The sequence below is a fragment of the Salvelinus namaycush genome, chromosome 1 (assembly GCF_016432855.1).
Source record: "Salvelinus namaycush isolate Seneca chromosome 1, SaNama_1.0, whole genome shotgun sequence".
Classification (NCBI taxonomy): domain Eukaryota; kingdom Metazoa; phylum Chordata; class Actinopteri; order Salmoniformes; family Salmonidae; genus Salvelinus; species Salvelinus namaycush.
In genome coordinates, this window is record NC_052307.1 from 45,852,511 (window position 1) to 45,876,751 (window position 24,241).

The window sequence follows — 24,241 nt, forward strand, 5'->3', positions numbered from 1 at the left end:
TAACTGAGTCAGGTTTGTAGGCCTCCTTGCTCGCACACGTTTTTTCAGTTCTGCCCACACATTTTCTATAGGATTAAGGTTAGGGCTTGTGATGGCCACTCCAATACCTTGACTTTGATGTCCTTAAGCCATTTTGCCACAACTTTGGAAGTATCCTTGGGGTCATTGTCCATTTGGAAGACCCATTTGTGACCAAGCTTTAACTTCCTGACTAATGTCTTGAGATGTTGCGTCAATATATCCACATCATTTTCATTCCTCATGATGCCATCTATTTTGTGAAGTGCACCAGTCCCTCCTGCAGCAAAGCACCCCCACACCATGATGCTGCCACCCCCGTGCTTCACGGCTGGGATGGTGTTCAATGGCTTGCAAGCCTCCCCCTTTTTCCTCCAAACATAACAATGGTCAATATGGCCAAACAGTTCTATTTTTGTTTCATCAGACCAGAGGACATTTGTCCAAAAAGTACCATCTTCGTCCAAATGTGCAGTTGCAAACCATAGTCTGGTATTTTTATGGCAGTTTTGGAGCAGTGGCTTCTTCCTTGCTGAGGGGTCTTTCAGGTTATGTCGATATAGGACTTGTTTAACTGTGGATATAGATACTTTTGTACCCGTTTCCTCCACAATGTCCTTTGCTGTTGTTCTGGGATTGATTTGCACTTTTTGCACCAAAGTACGTTCATCTCTAGGAGAAAGAACGCTTATCCTTCCTGAGCGGTATGATGGGTGCGTGGTCCATGGTGTTTACACTTGCGTACTATTGTTTGTATAGATGAACGTGGTACCTTCAGGCGTTTGGAAATTGCTCCCAAGGATGAATCAGACTTGTGGAGGTCTCCAATTTTTTTTCTGAGGTCTTGGCTGATTTCTTTTGATTTTCCCATGATGTCAAGCAAAGAGGCACTGAGTTTGAAGGTGGGCCTTGAAATACATCCATAGGTACATCTCCAATTGACTCAAATTATGTCAATTAGCCTATCAGAAGCTTCTAAAGCCATGACATAATTTTCTGGAATTCCCCAAGCTGTTTAAAGGCAAAGTCAACTTAGTGTATGTAAACTTCTGACCCACTGGAATTGTGATACAGTGAATAATTAAGAGAAATAATCTGTCTGTAAATAATTGTTGGAAAAATTACTTGTGTCACGCGCAAAGTAGATGTCCTAACCGACTTGCCAAAACTATAGTTTGTTAACAAGAAATGTGTGGAGTGGTTGAAAAACAAGTTTTAATGACTCCAACCTATGTGTATGTAAACTTCCGACTTCAACTGTACAGTCCCAGTCAAAAGTTTGGACACACCTACGCATTCAAGGGTTTTTCTTTATTTTTACTATTTTCTACATTGGACTTCCTGACAGGCCACGCCCAGGTGGTGAGGGTAGGCAACAACACATCTGCCACGTTGACCCTCAACACGGTGGTCCACCAGGGGTGCGTGCTTAGTCCCCTACTGTACTCCCTGTTAACCCACTACTGCGTGACCGGGTGACACGACAATGGTAGGCCTGATCACCAAGCTCAGCCTACAGGGAGGAGGTAAGAGACCTGGTAGTGTGGTGCCAGGACAACAACCTTTAAATCAACGTCAGCAAGACAAAAGGAGCTGATCATGGACTACAGGAAACAGAGGGCCGAACACTCCCCCATTCACATCGACAGGGATGTTGTGGAACAGGTTGACACCAGTGAGAGCATCTTGACTGGCTGCATCACCGCTTGGTATGGCAACTGTTTGGCATCTGACCCAAAGCGCTACAGAGGGTAGTGCATACAGCCCAGGCGGTGTCAGAGGAAGGCCCATCCAAGTCATAGACCGTTCTCTCTGCTACCGCAAGCGGTACCGATGCACAAAGTTTGGTTAGCTATATCACTGCTAAATAGTTCACCAATAGCTACCCGGAATATCTGCATTGACTCTTTTTGCACTAATCTCTTTTGACTCATCACATACTCTGCTGTTACTGTTTATTATCTATCCCGTTGCCCAGTCACTTCATCCCTACCTATATGTACATATCTACCTCAACTACCTCGTACCCCTGCACATCGACCCTGTATAGTGAAGTGCTGCATAAATTCCAACTGAAGGGACTAGTTTAGAAAAGTGCTAAATCTGTATCCAACTGAAGGGAATAGTTTAGGAAAGTGCTAAGACAATGTATGCAACTGAAGAGACTAGATTAGGAAAGTTCTAAAATGGTGTATCCTGTGAATTTGCCGTATTCAGTATGAATAAACACTTGCTAAAGTGCCAGAATACAGTGTATCCAACTGTAGGGATTCGTTCAGAAAAGTACTAAAACAGTGTATGCAACTGAAGGGACTAGTTTAAAAAGGTTCTAAAGTGGTGTATCCTGTGAGTTTGGTGTATTCAATATGTAATAAGTTGCTCTGCAGTGTGTCAGTGGTGCGGGTGGTGTAAAGTGATGCTGATCGCTCGCTCTGGTCCAGGCCGTTAGTGGAGGAATGCACACTAACGACCTGGACCAGAGCTAGTAGCTAGCTATCTAAAGTACTAACATGATGGGGGTCCCTGGGGTCCAGTGTGTCGAGTAGGCCCTGGAGGTTGTCCAGCTCTCCCTGGGTTCGGTTCATTTCCCCTCTCTGTATCTCCAGCTGGCCCTCCAGAGCCTCCGCCTCATCTCTCAGCTGCCTCACTTGCTGGATCCTCCAGTGGAGCTTCTGCCTTAGTTGCTCTTTCTCTGCCTCGGACACCTAGATGAAGGATGGAGAGAAGACGCTTTTAGAAGTGTCCCGGGGTGGATTAGGCTAGTTGATGTGGAACAGTGCTGTTATTGTAGCATGGTCGCAGATCTGTTTGTGCAATCATGTCAACTCTTTGACATGACAATAAGTGACAAGGAGTGATGAGGAGTTGACATAATAGGACAAACAGATCTGGGACTACTGGATACTGTTATTACACTATTAGAAGAAAAAAAAATTGGATAGTGCCAAGCCAATCTACACGGTCACCGACATAACCGGTGGGGGGGTGATATCGGCAGCTGCTCCGCCCATAACCGGAAGGCTCTCCAGAGGGTAGTGAGGTCTGCACAACGCATCACCGGGTGCAAACTACCTGCCCTCCAGGACACCTACACCACCCGATGTCACAGGAAGGCCAAAAAGATCATCAAGGACACAACCACCCGAGCCACTGCCTGTTCACCCCGCTATCATTCAGAAGGCGAGGTCAGTACAGGTGCATCAAAGCGGGGACCGAGAGACTGAAAAACAGCTTTTATCTCAAGGCCATCAGACTGTTAAACAGCCATCACTAACATTGAGTGGCTGCTGCCAACATACTGACTCATCTCTAGCCACTTTAATAATGGAAAAATGGGAACCAGTACCAGAATCACGCAGGTCCTCTAAACTGGGGCCTTTACATCATTAATATAAAAAAATGTAACATTGAACATCTAATTGTCAAATCATAGCACAACATGTGAGCTGGTTCTACTCATTCAATTTCCCCTTCCTGTTGCACACAACAAGCTTCCATACCCCCTGTCAAGGGGATTTAAGGCTGATTTGAGATGTAATCATCAACCCTGTCACTTTATTTGGCACTTACTATAGTAATTTTTTTATTGAACTTCTTGAAATGGAAAAACATGTTTTTTATTAAGTTGAACATGTGCTATTCATGACAGATTGTTAAAATTAGGTAAAAAATGTTTTAATAAAATTCAAAGTTACACTACCAAAAAGGGACAAATTTGATGGAACGACCAAGTGCATTAATTTTGACAAAAATACTGCACTGTATAGGAAATAGGGTGCCATTTGGGACACAGACAATAGGAGAGCCGGTGTCTCACCTGTTTCTGGGAGAGTGTCTCCTGCAGCTGGCGAAGCTCTCCACCGGCCCTGAGGACCTGCTGCTCTGCCTCCTTGATCTCCCTGTGCAACTGCTGCAGACGCTCCTCGGCTGGGGACACAGTCACACAAACAAGAACTCACCTAACTACACCTCACCTAACACTCACGTCAGTCAGCAACAGTCAGAGGAACAACCCTGTAGTTCACTTCACATACAGTAGGCAGGGTGATGCAGACAATAGGAAAATCTTGTGTTACCATATCAGCTTCCCCTCCTCCAATTCGAACCTTAGCCATTAGAAGGAAAAAAAACTTAACTGATCCAAGATCAGCATCTAGTAGGACGAACTTAACCATACTCCCTCTTCTGTACCTTTAGTCTGTTCTTGGCTGCAGTCTCTGGAGCTGATCTTGGCCACGTCTTGCCTGGGGTTGTCTGTCTCTATGTGGCCAGCAGTTGGCATCTGATGACTCTGGATGCCATCTGAGGCCACCGTGTTCCTCTTGTGCCGTGCCTTTCCAATGTAAGGGCTTTCCTCCAGCAAGCTCTCTGCCTCCAACTCCTGGTGAGAAAGAGGGGAAATTAATCATGAATTCATGCAGATTCCAAGGGTGCATCCAAAATGGCATCTTATTTCCTGAGTGTACAACTTCCTAATCTTAATGCACCCCCCATGGCCTCAATTTGTCTGGGCATGGACTCAAAAGCGTTCCACAGGGATGCTGACCCATGTTGACTCCAATGCTTCCCACAGTTGTGTCAAGTTGGCTGGATGTCCATTGGGTAATGGAACATTCTTGATACACACGGGAAACTACGGAGCATGAAAAACCCAGAAGTGTTGCAGTTCTTGACACAAACCAGTGCGCCTGGCACCTACTACCATACCCTGCTCAAAGGCACTTAAATCCATTGTCTTGCCCATTCACCCTCTGAATGGCACACAACCATGTCTCAAGGCTTAAAAATCTTTCTTTAACCAGTCTCCTACCCTTCATCTACACTGATTAAATTGGATTTAAAAAGTGACATCAATAAGATTAATCCAGCTTCACCTGGATTCACCTGGTCAGTCTAGGTCATGGAAAGAGGTGTCCTTAATGTTTTGTACACTCAGTGTATAGTTGACTACTTCTGACCAGAAGTATTGCACTGTATAGGGAATAGGGTGCCATTGTCAGCGGACCCTAAGACAACAACTGAATGAAGAGATGGCTCATGAGGGGTCTGGATGGATGCACTCACATGGTCTGGGTAATAGGGATATGGTTCAAACTTGGCGTCGATCTTCTGAAAGGCTAACTCCTGCTCCAGCTCATACTGCTTCTGGCATGCTCGCGTCAGCTCCACCGTTTTCTGTTTCAGCTGTCAATACGGCCATGCAGTATAGAGATTATACAGAGATATCACAAACACATTGAAGAAAAGCATCATACACTCACTGCAAGTTAGAATGGAATGTAATTGCAATATTTTGGATTCTCCGAAAAATATAGCTCATCATTATGGTGGTCAATCCCATGTAAGTCACTGCTCAGTATAATAGCCTATCTAAAAGCAGCTGCTATCTACCTAAATGTACTTTGTCACAATAAAAAACAAAAGTGCAAATGTACCTGTATATTATACTAGCTTTGACCATATAAAGTCAAACCAAGAAAAAACAGGCAGCATCTATCATCTTTACATTTAATCTGAAACACGAGGTAAACAAACAAAAACAACAAAATGCTGGCAAACATGAGAGTGCTCTGCGAGTGAGAACCTGAATGGACAGAAGAGTCATGGACATTTAAACAAGGACATGGGTCAGCAGTGGGCATTGGGTTCACATGAATATGTGTGTGTCTTCAGGAGTACCTGACAAATAGCATCCAGTAGAGGAGCAGGCAATGAAGGAGGCTGAAGAGACCGAAGCAGTGGGAAAACAAACAGAAAATTCATGCAAAGAGCAAATGAGAAAAATGGATGAAGACATGATCATGGCCTGTATTCATAAAGAGTAGATGTACTGATCTAAGATTAGTGTTGCCTATTATATTATAATGAATACGAGTTACTGGAGTGAGGCCCTGGCATTTGAAAAGGTTAGTGTTTTGTTTGTTTGACGCAACCTGGGTGCATGACTTATGAAACCAAATCATGTATACCACTGAGTCATAAAAGGCCATTAAGAAATCATGTGAACGATGAGCAATAAAAACTAAAGAATTTGCTTTCTGTACACACAAACACTATGCCACACCATGCAATATCACACCATGCAATTATTTTACTAAGACTTCATAGGAGGCGCATGAGTTTCAAGTATGGAAAAACTAACAATTTATCATTGATCTGCGTGCCAGTTATGTATGCATCTTCTGGGAACAGTTTAATTTCAAAAATAAAATTTTTGTTTCTCAATTTTTGTCAAGTGGTTAATCATAAAAATCTTAATTAAAAGGCTAAAAATATAAAACAAAAAATGTAACTAATGTGAGAGCATCAGCCTCTGCCATACGAACACTGATACACCGTGATCATTGGCGGCTATATACAGTGCATTCGGAAATTATTATTTTTCCACATTTTGCTACGTTAAAGGATAATTCTCAAATTGATTAAAACGTTTTTTCCCCCTCATCAATCTACACACAATACCCCATAACGACAATACAAAAAACAGGTTCAAAATTTTTCCCAATTTGTAAGAATAACAAAAACTGAAATATCACATTTACATAAGTATTCAAACCCTTTACTCAGTACTTTGTTGAAGCACCTTTGGCAGTGATTACAGCCTCACGTCTTCTTGGGTGTGACGCTACAAGCTTGGCACTTCGATTTGGTACAAGTCCGGGCTCTGGCTGTCCTGAGGCCACTCCTGCATTTCCTTGGCTGTGTGTTTAGGGTCATTGTCATTTTGAAGGTGAACCTTTGCCCCAGTCAGAGCAGGTTTTCATCAAGGATCTCTCTGTACTTTGCTCCGTTCATCTTTACCTCGATCCTGACTAGTCTCCCAGTCCCTGCCACTGAAAAACATTCCCACAGCATGATGCTGCCACCACCATGCTACACCGTAGAGATGGTGCCAGGTTTATTCCTGACATGACGCTTGGCATTCAGGCCAAAGATTTCAATCTTGGTTTCATCAGAGAATCTTGTTTCTCATGGTCAGAGTCCTTTAGGTGCCTTTGGCAAACTCCAAGTGGGCCACCATGTCCCTTTTACTGAGGAGTGGCTGCCGTCTGGCCACTCTACCATAAAGGCTTGATTGGTGGAGTGCTGCAGAGATGGTTGTCCTTCTGGAAGGTTCTCCCATGTCCACAGAGGAAGTCTGGAGCTCTGTCAGAGTGACCATCAGGTTCTTGGTCACCTCCCTGACCAAGGCCCTTCTCCCCCGATTGCTCAGTTTGGCCACGTGGCCAGCTCTAGGAAGAGTCTTGGCGGTTCCAAACTTCTTCCATTTAAGAATGATGGCCACTGTGTTCTTGGGGAGCTTCAATGCTGCAGATTTTTTTTGGTACCCTTCCCCAGATCTGTGCCTCGACAAAATTCTGTCTCGGAGCTCTACGGACAATTCCTTCGATCTCATGGCTTGGTTTGCTCTGACATGCACTGTCAACTGTGGGACCTTATATAGACAGGTGTGTGCCTTTCCAAATCATGTCCAAACAATTTAATTTACCACAGGCGGACTCCAATCAAGTTGTAGAAACATCTCAAGGATGAACAATGGAAACAGGATGCACCTGAGCTCAATTTCGAATCGCAAAGGTTCTGAGTACTTATGTAAATAAGGTATCTGTTTTTAATTTTTAATACATTTGCAAACATTTCTAAAAACCTGTTTCCCTTTGTCATTATGGGGTATTGTGTGTAAATTGATGAGGGGGAAAAAATGATTTAATACATTTTAGAATAAGGCTGTAATGTAACAAAATGGGGAAAAAGTCAAGGGGTCTAAATACTTTCCGAATGCACTGTAGCCGAAATGAGCGCATGGAACGCAGAGATGGCCAATGTAGCCATTTGTCAACCAAGTAAAAATACATAAAGCCGACAAATAAAAACAGTAGAAAAAAATACTGATTAATTATTTGGTTCTTTGAATCACATTCATTGCGCTACAGCCGGTCTGCCTGCATTTCTATCGGTCTTGAGCTATCGCTAGTGAAGTGCAACATTGTATCAACTAGCCTATTCCGGGCCCTCAGAGTTTTCTGAGGGACAGACAGCTGTTTTTGCGCAAGGGAAAGCTATTCTATGACGCTCCACTTGATATACAGTATGGGATCATCAGATGATGATATTTTGCTCTTTCACGCAGGCCTACTGTAAGGAACTATTAGGGTATCATTCACAATGGATGTTTAGAAAACAGACTTCGTTGAAAAAATGACTGAGAAGCTCAGCTTATTAGTGGTGGATGTGGTTAGAAAGACAATCACAAATCAAACATTCCCAAATGGGCACTTTATTGCATTTATTCGCGGTATGCTACTTCTGTGTATGCTCAGGCACTCATGCTCCCTCAACATTAACAAGACCGAGAAACCAGACCCATCATTGCTCACATGGAGCACTCCAAACAAAAGACAATGAAAAAAATTAACAAGTTGTAAATGATAACAAAAAGTTGTTTCTCACAGTGTAGCAGTTTGTGAACTCTGCAAACAACTTTTCCACTCCGAGAATGAAAACGGTAAATATGAGGCCTAATTAGGCCTAATTAGTAATACAATGCATTAACAATAGTGTAAGAATTGATATTCCTCTGTCCCGCACGCCCTGAAAAATACATTTATTTTTTTGTTTCTACTCATCAGCATTACTTACAACTGTTGATACATTAAGGTTTTTATTCTAAGAGAAACAAAAATGTTCAATTATATTCCATGATATATGTGTTGACTGAATATAAGCAAGTGATGTCTGCTAAATAATAAAGTTGATGGCGCAGTCATATAGCCTCGGCACCTACATAAAACTGAGTGACTCACTCATTCATGGCTTTAGATCGAAATAAATAAGTACCAACTCTTTCTTTCTGATAGTCTTTAATAAAGAAATGTTTTGGTTATCCTGACCTGGACACCATGTATTATATCAGCCCATTATGGGCTATTAGCAGGACAATAGACTTTAGCCAACACCTCTTTGTATTTTGATACTTTGTGCAAGGCAATTGATCAGCATTAAAAACTTTGTGGATGGGGCCTCCCGAGTGGCGCAGCGGTCTAAGACACTGCATCGCAGTGCAAACTGCTTTGCTACAGATGCTGGCTTGATACCAGTCCCGGCCGCGACCGGGAGACCCATGAGGCAACGGTGGGCTTTTGGTTTCTCTCCCTCTAAAAACAGAAATAAATCATTCTAAATAACAAAACTGGCTTTATTTACAAATTAGTAATAATGTTTCAGCCCATGTTCAAGAATGTGCCCCCCCCCCCGCTCACATTAGGTTATTTGAAAACGAAATCATCTCCAAAATATCATAATTAAAATAAAAAAAGTTATTATTATTATTCATTAATTGAATTTAGAACGATATAAAAGCCCCTGAGATATTCTCACAGATCAGATTTGCCCTTATGAAAAATGCCCCTTCGATATTAATTTAGAATCCTCCAAATCTAATTATTTGCGGAGTCACGTCATTGAAAAAAATATTTTTCCAAATACTGTAGGCCTACCGTAGGTGACATGAGTCTTACTTAGTGTTGAGTAATGTGCTGTTAAAAGTGGAGTAGGTCTTATTTATTTAAAAAGCATATTGAAGTTTGAAGCAATAGCCTACCCGCATGTGGTCAACTATTTCAGGACCATTTCACACTGCTCTGAGACAAGCATGGGGACTGGTCTTGATAAATCAATGAGATTTTTATTTTCCCTGAATCTCTGTTTGGGTATTGGTTAGACTACAATTAGGGTGTGGAAATGTTATGCTCTTAGTACTGTAGCCTACTAATGACTGTCATGTTGTACAGCGCCATATTTTCAAAAGGGAAACACTACAATATTAATCTAATTAATTAAGTAACATTTTCTTAAAATCAATCCCATATACTATGTTCTTAAAAAGATTTTAAATTCTCTAGTACAGCCAATATTGAAAGCTATCAAATGCTTCTCAAAGATGCCCTTTGGTTGTCAAACTAGCACTTACTAGCATTAATGGTAACTATGGCTGACAATTAAATAACGTGCCATAGAATTCTGCGGCAGCCCGTAAGATGTGCTGCAGTATGATGCAACTTTTACAGGAAGAACCACTGTATATTAGCAACCCATCCTAGTTGTTGCATCTTTAGATTCACCCCCTCCCAAGTTTCTAACGAAGATGTTCATCTCTGTCATATACCGCTCGCATCAGGTGGATTGTTTAGATTGGTGTTTTCCCGCTAATTGTATTTTGGCAAAGGTTTGAAAATGACGTTTTATCGGATGCCTCATTACAGGAGCTACATGGTATGTTATGATGAATTGCCATAATCAAAATGCGATCTGTCATTCTGAGCCCCGTGGGTGGCCGCCCTATTGAGACACACCCAATGCATAGCGGTCCGGTAAATTTCTCAAATGGCCGGTAAATTAAAATCTTACCGGTCACGTTGTCCGGCACCACATTTTCCTAACGGAAACCCTGGTGTGTGTGTGTGTTTCTCTTTCTCTCTGTCTGTCTGTCTGTGTTTGAGTGAGTGCGTGCATGTTGAGATAAATGCCCACCAGCTCTGTCTTGGTGTCCAGCTCCTGCTCCTGCTGGGCCTGGCAGTGCTGTTGCTGCAGGCTCTTTAGCTGCAGTTGGTCAATGAGCTCCTCCTGCTGCTCAAGCTCCTCCACTGCAGCCACCTGCTCACTCTGCAGCCTCCCGATCTCTGCCGCATGACACTCCAGGTCCTGCTCCAGACGCTCAATCTCCTCTGCAACCACAGCATGAAAAGAGTTGCAATTTCCACTAACAGTGCCAACTAGGAAACAACCTAAGTGTGGTACTGAGGTACTGTATATTCACTAGGAAACTAACAGAAGCAAACGGGCCAAAATGAGGGACTTTTCTAAGGTTTGCACTAATGAATACACACCAAGTATCTAAAATATACAAAGGCTCATCTAGTAATGAGACCCTTTCAGGGTTTTAAGCAGGGATTGTGCAATACTGCAATGTACCCATTTGAAAGCGCTGAGGGGCCTGCTCTCTCTCTTCCTGGCTGATAGGCTGCCCATCCAGTGTCTCAAGTGACCTCAGATGGAAAACCAGGAAGAGACGGTAATGGGGGAGATTGGCTATAGGGTTCTCTGCCACAGTCAGCTCTGTTAGGTTTTTCAGAGGCTTTAGTCTGGACAGCTCATGCAGCTGCAGCAGCCCCGGGTATGAAGAGAAAGACAAAAATGGTTAGCAGATGTTAGCAGATGTTAATGCGAGTGTAGCGAAATGCTTGTTCTTCTAGTTCCAACAGTGCAGTAATATCTAACAATTCCCCAACAACTACCTAATACACACAAATCTAAAGTGGTGAATGAAAATATGTACATTGAAGTATATGGATGAGCGATAGCCGAGCGGCATAGGCAAGGTGCAGTAGATGGTATAAAATACAGTATATACATGTGATATGAGTAATGTAAGATATGTAAACAATATTAAAGTGGCATTATTTAAAGTGACTAGTGATCCATTTATTAAAGTGTCCAGTGATTGGGTCTCAATGAAGGCAGCAGCCTCTCTGAGTTAGTGATTGCTGTTTAGCAGTCTGATGGCCTTGAGATAGAAGCTGTTTCTCAATCTCTCGGTCCCAGCTTTGATGCACCTGTACTGACCTTGCCTTCTGGATGATAGCGGTGTGAACAGGCAGGGGCTCGGATGGCTGTTGTCCTTGATGATCTTTTTGGCCTTCCTGTGACATCGGGTGCTATAGGTATCATGGAGGGCAGGTAGTTTGCCCCCGGTGATGCGTTGGGCAGACTGCACTACCCTCTGGAGAGCCTTGCGGTTGAGTGCGGTGCAGTTGCCTTACCAGGCTGTGATACAGCCCGACAGGATGCTCTCGATTGTGCATCTGTAACTGTTTGTCAGGGTTTTGGGTGACAAGCCAAATTTCTTCAGCCTCCTGAGGTTGAGGAGGCTCTGTTGTGCCTTCTTCACCACGCTGTCTGTGTGGGTGGACCATTTCAGTTTGTCTGTTATGTGTACGCCCAGGAACTTGAAACTTTCCACCTTCTCCACTGCTGACCCTTCGATGTGGATGGGGGGGGGGGGGGGGGGTTCTCCCTCTGCTGCTTCCTGGAGTCCACAATCATCTCCTTTGTTTTGTTGACATTGAGCGAGAGGTTATTTTCCTGACATTGAACGAGAGGTTATTTTCCTGACACCACACTCAGAGTGCCCTCTCCTCATCCCTGTAGGCTGTCTCGTCGTTGTTGGTGATCAAGCCCACTACTGTTGTGTCGTCTGCAAACTTGATGATTGAGTTGGAGGCGTGCATGGCCACGCAGTAGTGGGTGAATAGGGAGTACAGGAGAGGGCTGAGCACACACCCTTGTGGGGCCCCAGTGTTGAGGGTCAGCAAAGTGGAGATGTTGTTTCCAACCTTCAGATGTTGTTTCCAAACAACCTTCCAACCTGATGGGGTTGGCCCATCAGAAAGTCCAGGACCCAGTTGCACAGGGAGGGGCTGAGACCCAGGGCCTCCAGCTTGATGAGCTTGGAGGGTACTATGGTGTTGAATGCTGAGCTGTAGTCAATGAACCGCGTATGTATTCCTTTTGTCCAGATGGGATAGGGCAGTGTGATGGTGATTGCGTCATCTGTGGACCTGTTGGGGCAGTATGCAAACTGAAGTGGGTCTAGGGTGGCGGTGAAATGATCCTTGACTAGGCTCTCAAAGCACTTCATGATGACAGAAGTGAGTGCTACGGGGCGGTAGTCATTTAGTTCAGTTATCTTTGCCTTCTTGGGTACAGGAACAATGGTAGCCATCTTGAAGCATACGGGGACAACAGACTGGGATAGGGAGCGATTAAGTTTCTGCCTATAAGCCGGGATGAGCAAGATGGCGTCGTGGTCAGATTTGCTGAAGGGAGGGCGGGGGAGGGCTTTGTATGCAGCGCAGAAGTTAGAGTAGCAGTGGTCGAGAGTATTAGCCCTACGTGTCGTGCTATTAATATGCTTATAAAATTTAGATCTCAAATTTGCTTTGTTAAAATCCCCAGTTACAATAAATGCAGCCTCCGAGTATATAGTTTCCAGTTTACATATAGTCCAGTGAAGTTCCTTGAGGTCCGTCTTGGTGTTTGCTTAAGGGGGGGGGTGTACCCAGCTGTTACTATAACTGACGAGAATTCTCTTGGTAGGTAGAATGGCCTGCATTTGATAGTAAGGAATTCTAGGTCGGGTGAGCAGAAGGACTGGAGTTTCTGTCTGTTGTTATGATCACACCATGAGTTGTTAATCATAAAGCATACACCCCTGCCCTTCCTCTTCCCAGAGAGGTGTTCATCTCTGTCGGCGCGTTGCATGGAGAAGCCCGGTGGCTGGACCGATTCCGACAACATATCCCGAGAGAGCCATGTTTCTGTGAAACAGAATGTTACAATCTCTGATGTCTCTCTGGAAGGCAACCTTTGCTCGAATTTCATCTACCTTGTGTCAAGAGACTGGACATTGGCGAGTAGTATACTCGGGAGCGGTGAGCGATGTGCCCGTTTACGAAGCCTGACCAGAAGACTGCTCTGTCTGCCCCTTCTGCGTCGTTGTTTTCAGTCAGCTGCTGGGATTAGATCCATTGTCTTGGGTGGTGGTCTGAAGAGAGGATCTGCTTCGGGAAAGTCGTATTCCTGGTTGTAATGTTGGTTAGTTGACGTTGCTCTTACATCAAATAGTTCTTCCCGGCTGTATGTAAAAAGACTTCAGATTTCCTGGGGTAACGATGTAAGAAATAATGCATAAAAAAAACGAAATACTGCATAGTTTCCTAAGAACGCGAAGCGAGGCGACCATCTCTGTCGGCGTCATCTCAAGAATGTATTGGCTGGTGCAATCAAATTTCCCCTTTGAGGATTAGTAAAGTACTATCTTAAAAAGGTTCAATGCATCTCATTATCAAATTATTACTATGTAACAATTAAGTACCTGACTGCAATTGTCTTCAATTAAAATTGTCAAAAAGAAACAAAAGAATAGCTTCATTGCAAAGAGCAATTTCTCAAGCAAGAAATTTGCTAGGACTGTTTGGGAGTGGTCTGTGTGGAGAGGGGAAAACTAGCTGTTATTGGTAGACCTGTTTGGAACTCTTTCTCATTGGTCTATTAACTAATGTACCACCTATTTGGCCTAATTTACCACTTGTTTGGCCTAAAATGTGTCTATTAACACATTTTGAACCAAAACTCCATCCCACCAAAACAGGATGAAATGTCAGGTCTTTACAAACTACTAGGGCTGAGCGATTAACCAAAATGGTGGTTATTTCTCCATTTTTAAACAACTAAGTTTTTTTTCTGTGAGCTCAATGTGCACATTGCGCTGCACTTTCTGTACAGACAAATCAGATCATGCCCGGACTGTGTGATGTAGTAGGGAGTTGTAGTTTCCAACAGGCCAATGTTCTACATCACGTTTTCTGCGCTAATCTAACAACAATGACCATAATCTATTGCACAGCTAAACTTGTCCGGTCTGTGTTTCTTTTACGCCTGCTACGTAAGAGACCGAAGAATGCGAGACAAGAGGGGATACACAGAGAGCAGTTTCTTCGCGAGGTATCTCTACTTGAAAATACATGATCTAAGTGATAGTTGGTATTCAGCAGTCATAAAAGTATGCTTTATTACTTTGAAGAACTACTAAAATAGTGACTTTGTCAGACAGCATAGGCAGCAGCTCTATAGAGATGAGATGACATGGAATTAAATAAGTCATAAAATAAAACAAATGTAATATACACAACTGAAATATTTTATTAAAGTAAAGTAATGTGAATAACTGACGGTTAATAAGTGATAAGCAGTCATGGGCAGTCACTACCATCATCTGACTTTTATTTAAAAAAATATTCTGTGTTGTTACAGCCTTCAACCCACATAATGCAGAGTGAATTTAATGTTTTAAAAATGTATCGAAAGTGAAATCTTGATTCTTTTTTTATGATTGAAACCGAACCGACCTCAAAAAGCACTAATCGCTCAGCACTTACAAATAAAAAAGGGCATTATCATAATTTTCACAATTCACAGTATTATTCCAATCTCAGTGTGGAAATATACACTGAGTATAACAAACATTAGGAACACCTTCCTAACATTGAGTTGCACCCCACCCCTTTTGCCCTCAGAACACCCTCAAATCATCAAGGCATGGAATCTACAAAGGTGTCGAAAGTGCTCCACAGGGATGCTGGTTCATGTTGACTCCAATGCGTCCCACAGTTGTGTCAAGTTGGCTGGATGTCCTTTGGGTGGTGGACCATTCTTGATACACGGGAAACTGTTGAGCATGAAAAACCCAGCATCATTGAAGTTCTTGATACCAACAGGTGCACCTGGCACCTACTACCATACCCAGCTCAAAGGCACTTCAATGATTTGTCTTGCCCATTCACCCTCTGAATGACACACAATCCATGCCTCAATCGCCTTAAGGCTTCATTAACCTGTCTCCTCCCCTTCATCTAAAATTATTGAAGTGGATTTAACAAGTGACATCAATACGGGATAGTAGTTTGCACCTGATCAGTCTTTGCCATGGAAAGAGCAGGTGTTCTTAACGTCTTGTCAACTCAGTGTATGTACAGTTGAAGTCGGAGGTATACATGCACCTTAGCCAAATACATGTACACTCAGTTTTTCACAATTCCTGCCGTTTAATCCTAGTGACAACTACCTGTCTTAGGTCAGTTAGGATCACAACTTTATTTTAAGAATGTGAAATGTCAGAATAATAGTGTAGAGAAAGATTTATTTCAGTTTGTATTTCTTTCATCACATTCCCAGTGGGTCAGAAGTTTACATACACTCAATTAGTATTTGGTAGCATTGCCTTTAAATTGTTTAACTTGGGTCAAACGTTTTGGGTAGCCTTCCACAAGAGTCCCACAATAAGTTGGGTGAATTTTGTCCCATTCCTCCTGACAGAGCTGGTGTAACTGAGTCAGGTTTGTAGGCCTCCTTGCTCATACACGCTTTTTCAGTTCTGCCCACACATTTTCTATGGGATTGAGGTCAGGGCTTTGTGATGGCCACTTCAATACATTGACTTTGTTGTCCTTAAGCCATTTTGCCACAACTTTGGAAGTATGCTTGGGGTCATTGTTCATTTGGAAGACCCATTTGCGACCAAGCTTTAACTTCCTGACTGATGTCTTGAGATGTTGCTTCAAAATGTTGTCACATAATTTTCATTCCTCATGATACCATCTATTTTGTGAAGTGCACCAGTCCCTCCTGCAGCAAAGCACCCCCACAACATGATGCTGCCACCCCTGTGCATCACGTTTGAGATGGTGTTCTTCAGCTTGCAAGCCTCCCCCTTTTTCCTCCAAACATAACAATGGTCATTATGGCCAAACAGTTCTATTTTTGTTTCTTCAGACCAGAGGACATTTCTCCAAAAAGTACAACCTTTGTTCCCATGTGCAGTTGCAAACCGTAGTTTGGCTTTTTTTATGGCGGTTTTGGAGCAGTGGCTTCTTCCGTGCTGAGGGGTCTTTCAGGTTATGTCGATATAGGACTTGTTTTACTGTGGATATAGATACTTTTGTACCTATTTCCTCCAGCATATTCACAAGGTTCTTTGCTGTTGTTCTGGGATTGATTTGCCTTTTTCGCACCAAAGTACGTTCATCTCTAGGAGACAGAACGCGTCTCCTTCCTGAGCGGTATGACGGCTGCGTGGTCCCATGGTGTTTAAACTCGCGTACTATTGTTTGTACAGATGAACGTGGTACCTTCAGGCGTTTGGAAATTGCTCCCAAGGATGAACCAGACTTGTGGAGGTCTACAATTCTTTTTCTGAGGTCTTGGCTGATTTCTTTTGATTTTCCCATGATGTCAAGCAAAGAGGCACTGAGTTTGAAGGTAGGCCTTGAAATACATCCACAGATACACCTCCAATTGACTCAAATTAAGTCAATTAGCCTATCAGAAGCTTCTAAAGCCATGACATCATTTTCTGGAATTTCCCAAGCTGTTTAAAGGCAGTCAACTTAGTGTATGTAAACTTCTGACCCACTGGAATTGTGATACACTGAATTATAAGTGAAATAATCCATCTGTAAACAATTGTTGGAAAAATTACTTGTCATGCACAAAGACTTGCCAAAACTATAGTTTGTTAACAAGAAATGTGTGGAGTGGTTGAAAAGCGAGTTTTAATGACTCCAACATAAGTGTATGTAAACTTCCGACTTCAACTATGTATGTATGTATGCATGCATGCATGCATGCACGTACGTACGCACAAACGCAGTGCCTTCAGAAAGTATTCATACCCCTTGACTTATTACACATTTTGTTGTGACAGACAATTTAAAATGGATGAAATATTTTACCCCATATTGACAGTGAAAACATCTTTAGAAATATTTGCTATTGAAGTAAATACAGAAGTATCTAATTTACGTAAGTATTCACACCCCTGAGTCAATACCTTGTAGAAGCACTTTTGGCAGCGATTAGAGCGTTGAGTCGTTCTGGGTAAGTCTCCAAGAGCTTTCCAAACCTGGATTGTGCAACACTTACCCATTATTATTTTAAAAGATCTTCAATCTCTGTCAAATTGGTTGTTGATCATTGCTAAACAACCATTCTTAGGTCTTGCCATAGATTTTCAAGTAGATTTAAGTCAAAACTGTAACTAGGCCACTCAGGAACATTCACTGTCTTCTTGGTAAGCAACTCCAGTGTAAACGTGACCTTCTGTTTCAGGTTATTGTCCTGCTGAAAGGTGAAGTAATCTCCCGGTGTCTGGTGGAAAGCAGATTGAAAACAAGTTTTTCTCTAGGATTTTGCCTGTGCTTTGCTCCATTACATTTATTTTTTATCATGAATTACTTTAGTGCCTTGTTGCAAAGAGAATGAATGTTTTGGAATATGTTATTCTGTACAGGCTTCCTTCTTATCACTCTGTCAATTAGGTTAGTATTGTGGAGTACCTAAAATGTTGTTGATCCATCCTCCGTTTTCTCCTATCACAGCCATTAAACTCTTAACTGTTTTAAAGTCGTCATTGGCTTAATGGTGAAATCCTTGAGCTGCTTCCTTCCTCTCCGGCAACTAAGTTAGGAAGGATGCATGTATATTTGTAGTGACTGAGTGAGTCTCATCTTTCCATAAAGGTGTCATAATAGTTTTTAGGCCAAACCGTTCAGACGATTTTGTGATTAGACAGATTTTCGGGATGACTCATGGTCTGACAAACACCGCTCTAGCTCCGTTACCGCTCAACGCAGATGCGGTGGATTGAGACGCATCCAATGCAAAAAAGATATCTCTAGCTTAAACTGACAAATTTTAATGGGGATTTTTTTATGTAGCCGATTATTTTAGGACCTTGCAGACACCTGGGAGAGGGAGGGAAGGCTGTTTGTATGGCTGGCTGGCTTTATGGAGAGTGCATTGACGCAGCTACTGGAAACAGCGTAACTTTTTCTCAACACATTGCAGATGTAAAGATGGCTGTAGTACATGGCTTTAACTAGGTAACTGCTGTTTGACTTGACATGAAACTAAACTAGAGTTTTAATCCTGGTTCTGAGCTAGTGCGTAGCAGGCAGCTAATTATTGTATGACATGTGTTTGTAGAATGTTACGTTCCCTATTGACTGAGGTGAATGAAGCTACAGCAACAAAGTGATACTTTCTGTTCTCCAAATTGCATTTCGTTTTTAAATTGTGTAGAAATGCAGTAAATTATCTTCAAATATTGTTTTTTATCCTCTCACCCCGTCACTTTGCCATTCTTTAAGTTTAGCTGAAATGACACCCCTGACCTGAATAAATTATACATCATAAACTAGCTACAATCGGAAAGATAGAAACAGGCTAAATTAAGTGCATAGGTGGTGCATGATGAAGAAGACAGAGAAAAAACAGAGATACTCACAGAAGAGATCTTGTTACGTTGAAGGTTTAAAGTCTGGAGTGATCTCAGTTTCTTAGCCAGCCATAGAGGCACATGTTCAATGTCATTGCTGGAAAGATTTAAAAGCTGAAGTCTTGCCATGTGCTCTAGGCCCTCAATTTTACTGCAGAAAGAAACAACGTTTCTTAAAATGTTTTATTACAAAAAACAATTACAATTAGCAATCGTAATAAATGTTTGATACACGTAGTCTGTTAACCCAATGGCAGAGTACATCAATAAAAGGAATTGATTGAGTGTTGTTTAAGTGTGCTGTGCTCTTACTGGATTATGTTGTTAGAGAGATGTAGTTCCCGCAAGTTGTGCAGCTTTTCAAGCTTCTCAATTTTTTCAATGACATTATGGCTGACGTTGAGGATCTGCAGGTGTTCGCACTTCTCCAAATTCTCAATGAACTGAAACACAGAAGATATGCCACTGTATTACGTCTGTATCTATGTCAGTGTAGGCTCCTCAGAAGAGGAACATTCTACTCAGTAAAAAAATATATATTTTAATATATTCACGTCACCAAATACCTGATTAAAACACAATGTTTTGCAATGGTCTACAATAATCTCAACAGCACCCACTAGGGACGCACCACGGTGTAGCCAGAGGACAGCTATTTTCCAACCTTGTCTGGCTACATTGACTTCAATCCAAAATAAACTAGGAGGCTTGTGCTCCTCACGTCCTTCCATAGACCTACATGGTAATTATGACAACTTCCGGAGGACGTCCTCCAACCCATCAAAGCTTTTGCAGTATGAACTGACATGTCCATAAAAATCAAAGGATCAGAGAATGAACCTAGTACTACACATGTGTGATTTAGAAGCTTGGTGAGTTGGTGACATTGTTGGGTTGATTGAAATAGTTCAGCAGTTTCAGGACATTATTTAATTCAAATTAGTTTCTTCAAACTACAGGAGACAGCGGAGGTAGATTATATATTGTTTTCTTGGTTTTAGATCTTTATTTTTGTGTTGATGTAGTGCCATTTTCTTCAATTTGCCCTGCAAACTTTAGTAGCAAGTAGCTAGCTACCAGAGTGCAGTTTTCTCCGCCAGAATGGCAAGCTAACGCTAACGACAAATAGTGCCTTTTTTAATTGAAGAAGCCATTTCATTGCCTACATCAGATTCCAGCTTCTGGGAAAAAGCTGTATCAATCATGTAATGGAGGAAGGTCTGGTTAAATTGTGCAACAACAAGAAGGTAAGAAGAAGAAACAGTGATACTTCATTTTTGGGCATGTAAGAGTTGGCTTTTAGGGGGCATGTTGATCGTCCTGCAACGAGCCAAGGGCAGATGAGGGAAAGTTCTGCAAACAATGGCAACTACAAGGAGCTTGCAGAGGTATTTGCCATTACAATACTTTACTTGCTGAGCATATGGACGTTTCTACTGTCTTCTCTGGGATGTCGAAATCAATTCAGAATTATGATCATTTATCACATCATCCATTAAGTGTGATTAAAAGAGGTTGACGCAGCACATTTTTTCGCATGGTATGTGGATGATCAGGGTTTTAATTCAGGAAAGTTTCATGGGCTACATTTGATCCCACTGGGAACACCACATCATTTCAATGTGGAAGTTAGGTAATATTTGGTTGAGACGTTGATCAATGAGATTAAACTATTTAACCACTCAAAAAGACAGCAAAAATGTTGTTGAATTTCCAATGTGTAACCACTACGATTTCAACCATCTAAAAGCACAAGCAAAAACCATGATTTTTGGTTAAGGGCCCTGTGCAGTCAAAAACGTGAATTTCCTGCTTGTGTTTTATACATATTCCCACACTATGAGATTGGAATAATGCTGTGAAATTCAGAAAATTATGATAATGCCTTTTTAGTGTAAGAGCTGTTTGAAAAGACCGGCCTAAAAAGTCCACCTGTTTGGTGTGGTGGAGTTTAGGCCTGCCTGGTGACATCAGTAAATGTGTTAATAGACCAATAAGAAAGACAGTTACAAACCTCTGTCAATAACAGCTAGTTTTCATCTCCCCAATTAGACCACCCCCAGTCAGTCTCAGCAAAATTCTTGCTTGAGAAATGTCTGTTTGCTAAGAAGATATTTGTTTCTTTTTGGCCATTTTAAATGATAACAATCACAGTAAGGTACTTCATTGTTACCCAGAAATTATTTGTTATTGCTCCCGAGTGGCGCAGCAGTCTAAGGCACTGCATCTCAGTGCTAGATGCATCACTACAGACCATGGTTCGATTCCAGGCTGTATCACAACCGGCCATGATTGGGAGTCCCATAGGGCGGCGCACAATTGGCCCAGCGTCATCCGGGTTAGGGTTTGGCCGGGGCAGGCCGTCATTGTAAATAAGAATGTGTTCTTAACCGACTTGCCAAGTTAAATAAAATAAAACTCTCTGCATTGGATCTTAAATTAAAGTTGTCACCGAAATGCCTATCACTGTGCTTTCAACCACTTAAAAACACAGCAAAGTTCAAATAGGAATACAATGTCAGATATTTTGTTTATTTATACAACAGATTCATGTTATCACTGTGCTTCATCTAATAGCAGAACCAAATGACCTGGTTTGCAGTTGAGATCACATTAAAGTATAGTGCATTCGGAAAGTATTCAGACCCCTTGACTTTTTCCACATTTTGTTATGTTACAGCCTTATTCTAAAATGTATTAAATACATGTTTTTCCTCATCAATCTACACACAGTACCCCATAATGACAAAGTGAATACAGGTTTTTAGACATTTTTCCAAATAGCTTATTTACATAAGCATTCAGACCCTTTGCTATGAGCCTCGAAATTGAGCTCAGGTGCATCCCATTTCCATTGATCATCCTTGAGATGTTTCTACAACTTGACTGGAGTCTGCCTGTGGTGAATTAAAGTGATTGGACATGATTTGGAATGGCACACACCTGTCTATATAAGGTCCCACAGTTGACAGTGCATGTCAGAGCAAAAACCAAGACATGATGTCAAAGGAATTGGCAGTGAGCTCAGAGACAGGATTGCGTTGAGACACAGATCTGGGGAAAGGTACCAAAAAATGTCTGCAGCATTGAAGGTCCCCAAGAACACAGTGGCCTCCATTATTCTTAAATGGAAGAAGTTTGGAACAACCAAGAGTCTTCCTAGTGCTGGCCGCCCGGCCAAACTGAGCAATCGGGGGAGAAGGGCCTTGGTCAGGGAGGTGACCAAGAACCTGATGGTCACTCTGAAAGAGCTCCAGAGTTCCTCTGTGGAGATGGGAGAACCTTTTAGAACGACAACCATCTCTGCAGTTACTCCACCAATCAGGCCTTTATGGTAGTGGCCAGGCGGAAGCCACTTATCAGTAAAAGGCACATGATAGCCCACTTGGAGTTTGGCAAAAGGCACCTAAAGACTCTCAGACCATGAGAAGCAAGATTATCTTGTCTGATGAAAACAAGATTGAACTCTTTGGCCTGAATGCCAAGCATCACGTCTGGAGGAAACCTGGCACCATCCCTACGGTGAAGTATAGTGGTGGCAGCATCATGCTGTGGGGATATTTTTCAGTGACAGGGACTGGAAGACTAGTCAGGATCGAGGGAAAGATGAACGGAGCAAAGTACAGAGAGATCCTTGATGAAAACCTGCTCCAGAGCGCTCAGGATCTCAGACTGGGGAGAAGGTTCACCTTCCAACAGGACAACAACCCTAAGCACACAACCAAGACAACGCAGGAGTGGCTTTGGGACAAGTCTTTGAATGTCCTTGAGTGGCACAGCCAGAGCCCGGACTTGAACCCGATCGAACATCTATGCAGACCTGAAAATAGTTGTGCAGCGACGCTCCCCATCCAACCTGATAGAGCTTGAGAGGATCTGCAGAGAACAATGTGAAACTTCCCAAATACAGGTGTGCCAAGCTTGTAGCATCATACCCAAGAAGACTCAAGGCTGTAATCGCTGCCAAAGGTACGTCAACAAAGTACAGTAAAGGGTCTGAATACTTATCTAAATGTGATCAGTTTTATCTTTTTTTTTTTATAACTTTGCAACAGTGTAAAAAAAACAGTTTTTGCTTGTCATTGAGGTATTGTGTGTAGATTGAGGAAAAAAACAATTTAACCAATTTTAGAATATGGCTGTAACGTAACAAAATGTGGAAAGTCAAGGGGTCTGAATAATTTCCGAATGCACTGTACATGGTGCAAGTGACCAATACTGTTCAAGATTCTGTGCAAAATATTACAGCAATTGTGAAGATCTCCACAGACCTGCAACAACCTACAGTATGCATGCAATCTTGAACATGCACGCTTTATATGATTAGAGAAGAAAAAAATGTATAGTTACAGTAACCTCAATGTGGCCATGGATGTTACTAATTTTAAGATTGAATGTTACATTTGTTTTAAAGATTACTTTTGTAATACAGTAAATAGCCTAAAGTTACCAAATATCAACATTTAAAGGGGATTCATCTTCTGCCACTGACTTAGTCTGGTTTTAATTACAGTTTTTCTACAAATTAATAATTGCTGTGTTGGATTCACATCTCCATCTCAACCAAAAATCTAAATTAAAGAATAGGATTAAATCAATCAAATTTAAATATAGTTTGGTTTAGTCCTATTCTTTAACTTAGATTTTTTGGAGACGTGCACAGAAGGTACTATCCAAGCAGAAGATACATCTCCTTCAAATGTTGATACTGTATTTGGTTGCGTTGACAACCAAGCACATTTCAATATCACTACATATCATACAATTTAAAATCAACCAGAGCTTGAAACCCTAGACCTATTGTATTGTCTATTTTTAAGTTGAATTCTGTGTTGAATTGAAACAATAGATGTTGATGACTTTGCAACTGCTATATAGGCTTAAATAGCATTATTGATGATACGTGAATGATAAAGTATGGTCACATTTCATTTGCTCTGTAAACCTACCCTTTGGAATGACTGATAGCAACAGTAAATCTATTTAGTTTTTATTGGAGATCTCAATCATTCTCACGATGGCACATTGGTAATAGTCAGTGACAATAGCTATGCAGGGCTTGGTTAAAACCCTGGATGGGAGACCAAAGGGTAGCTGAAGATCAATTCTCCAGTAGGTGCTGTGCCCAGCCTATTGTTTTTTTTCTTCTAATAGTGGATATAACATTGAAGATCTGACATTTTAAAAAGGTACAAATTCAACATATTTTACACAAGGTTTGTCTATGTTGAAATTTGGTTACCACTAACATGCTTCCATCCATTTCCATCCGTTTTATGCAAGTCATAACAAACAAATAATAATAATCACGACAGCTGTGATGGAAACAGG

At 41.9% G+C, this 24,241-nt stretch overlaps 1 protein-coding gene across 1 annotated transcript in view; it reads right to left on the reverse strand.

The window, feature by feature from the left end:
* Positions 1–24,241, reverse strand: part of cntrl (centriolin) — a 98,424-nt gene that overhangs the window by 63,588 nt on the left and 10,595 nt on the right. Inside the window, exons 4-11 of the mRNA XM_038989469.1 lie at positions 19,223–19,353; positions 18,920–19,061; positions 10,990–11,176; positions 10,549–10,742; positions 5,083–5,202; positions 4,210–4,399; positions 3,836–3,945; positions 2,529–2,723 (exon numbers count right to left, since the gene is read on the reverse strand). Coding sequence (XP_038845397.1) covers positions 2,529–2,723; positions 3,836–3,945; positions 4,210–4,399; positions 5,083–5,202; positions 10,549–10,742; positions 10,990–11,176; positions 18,920–19,061; positions 19,223–19,353 — 1,269 coding nt within the window. The remainder of the gene's footprint in view (positions 1–2,528; positions 2,724–3,835; positions 3,946–4,209; positions 4,400–5,082; positions 5,203–10,548; positions 10,743–10,989; positions 11,177–18,919; positions 19,062–19,222; positions 19,354–24,241) is intronic.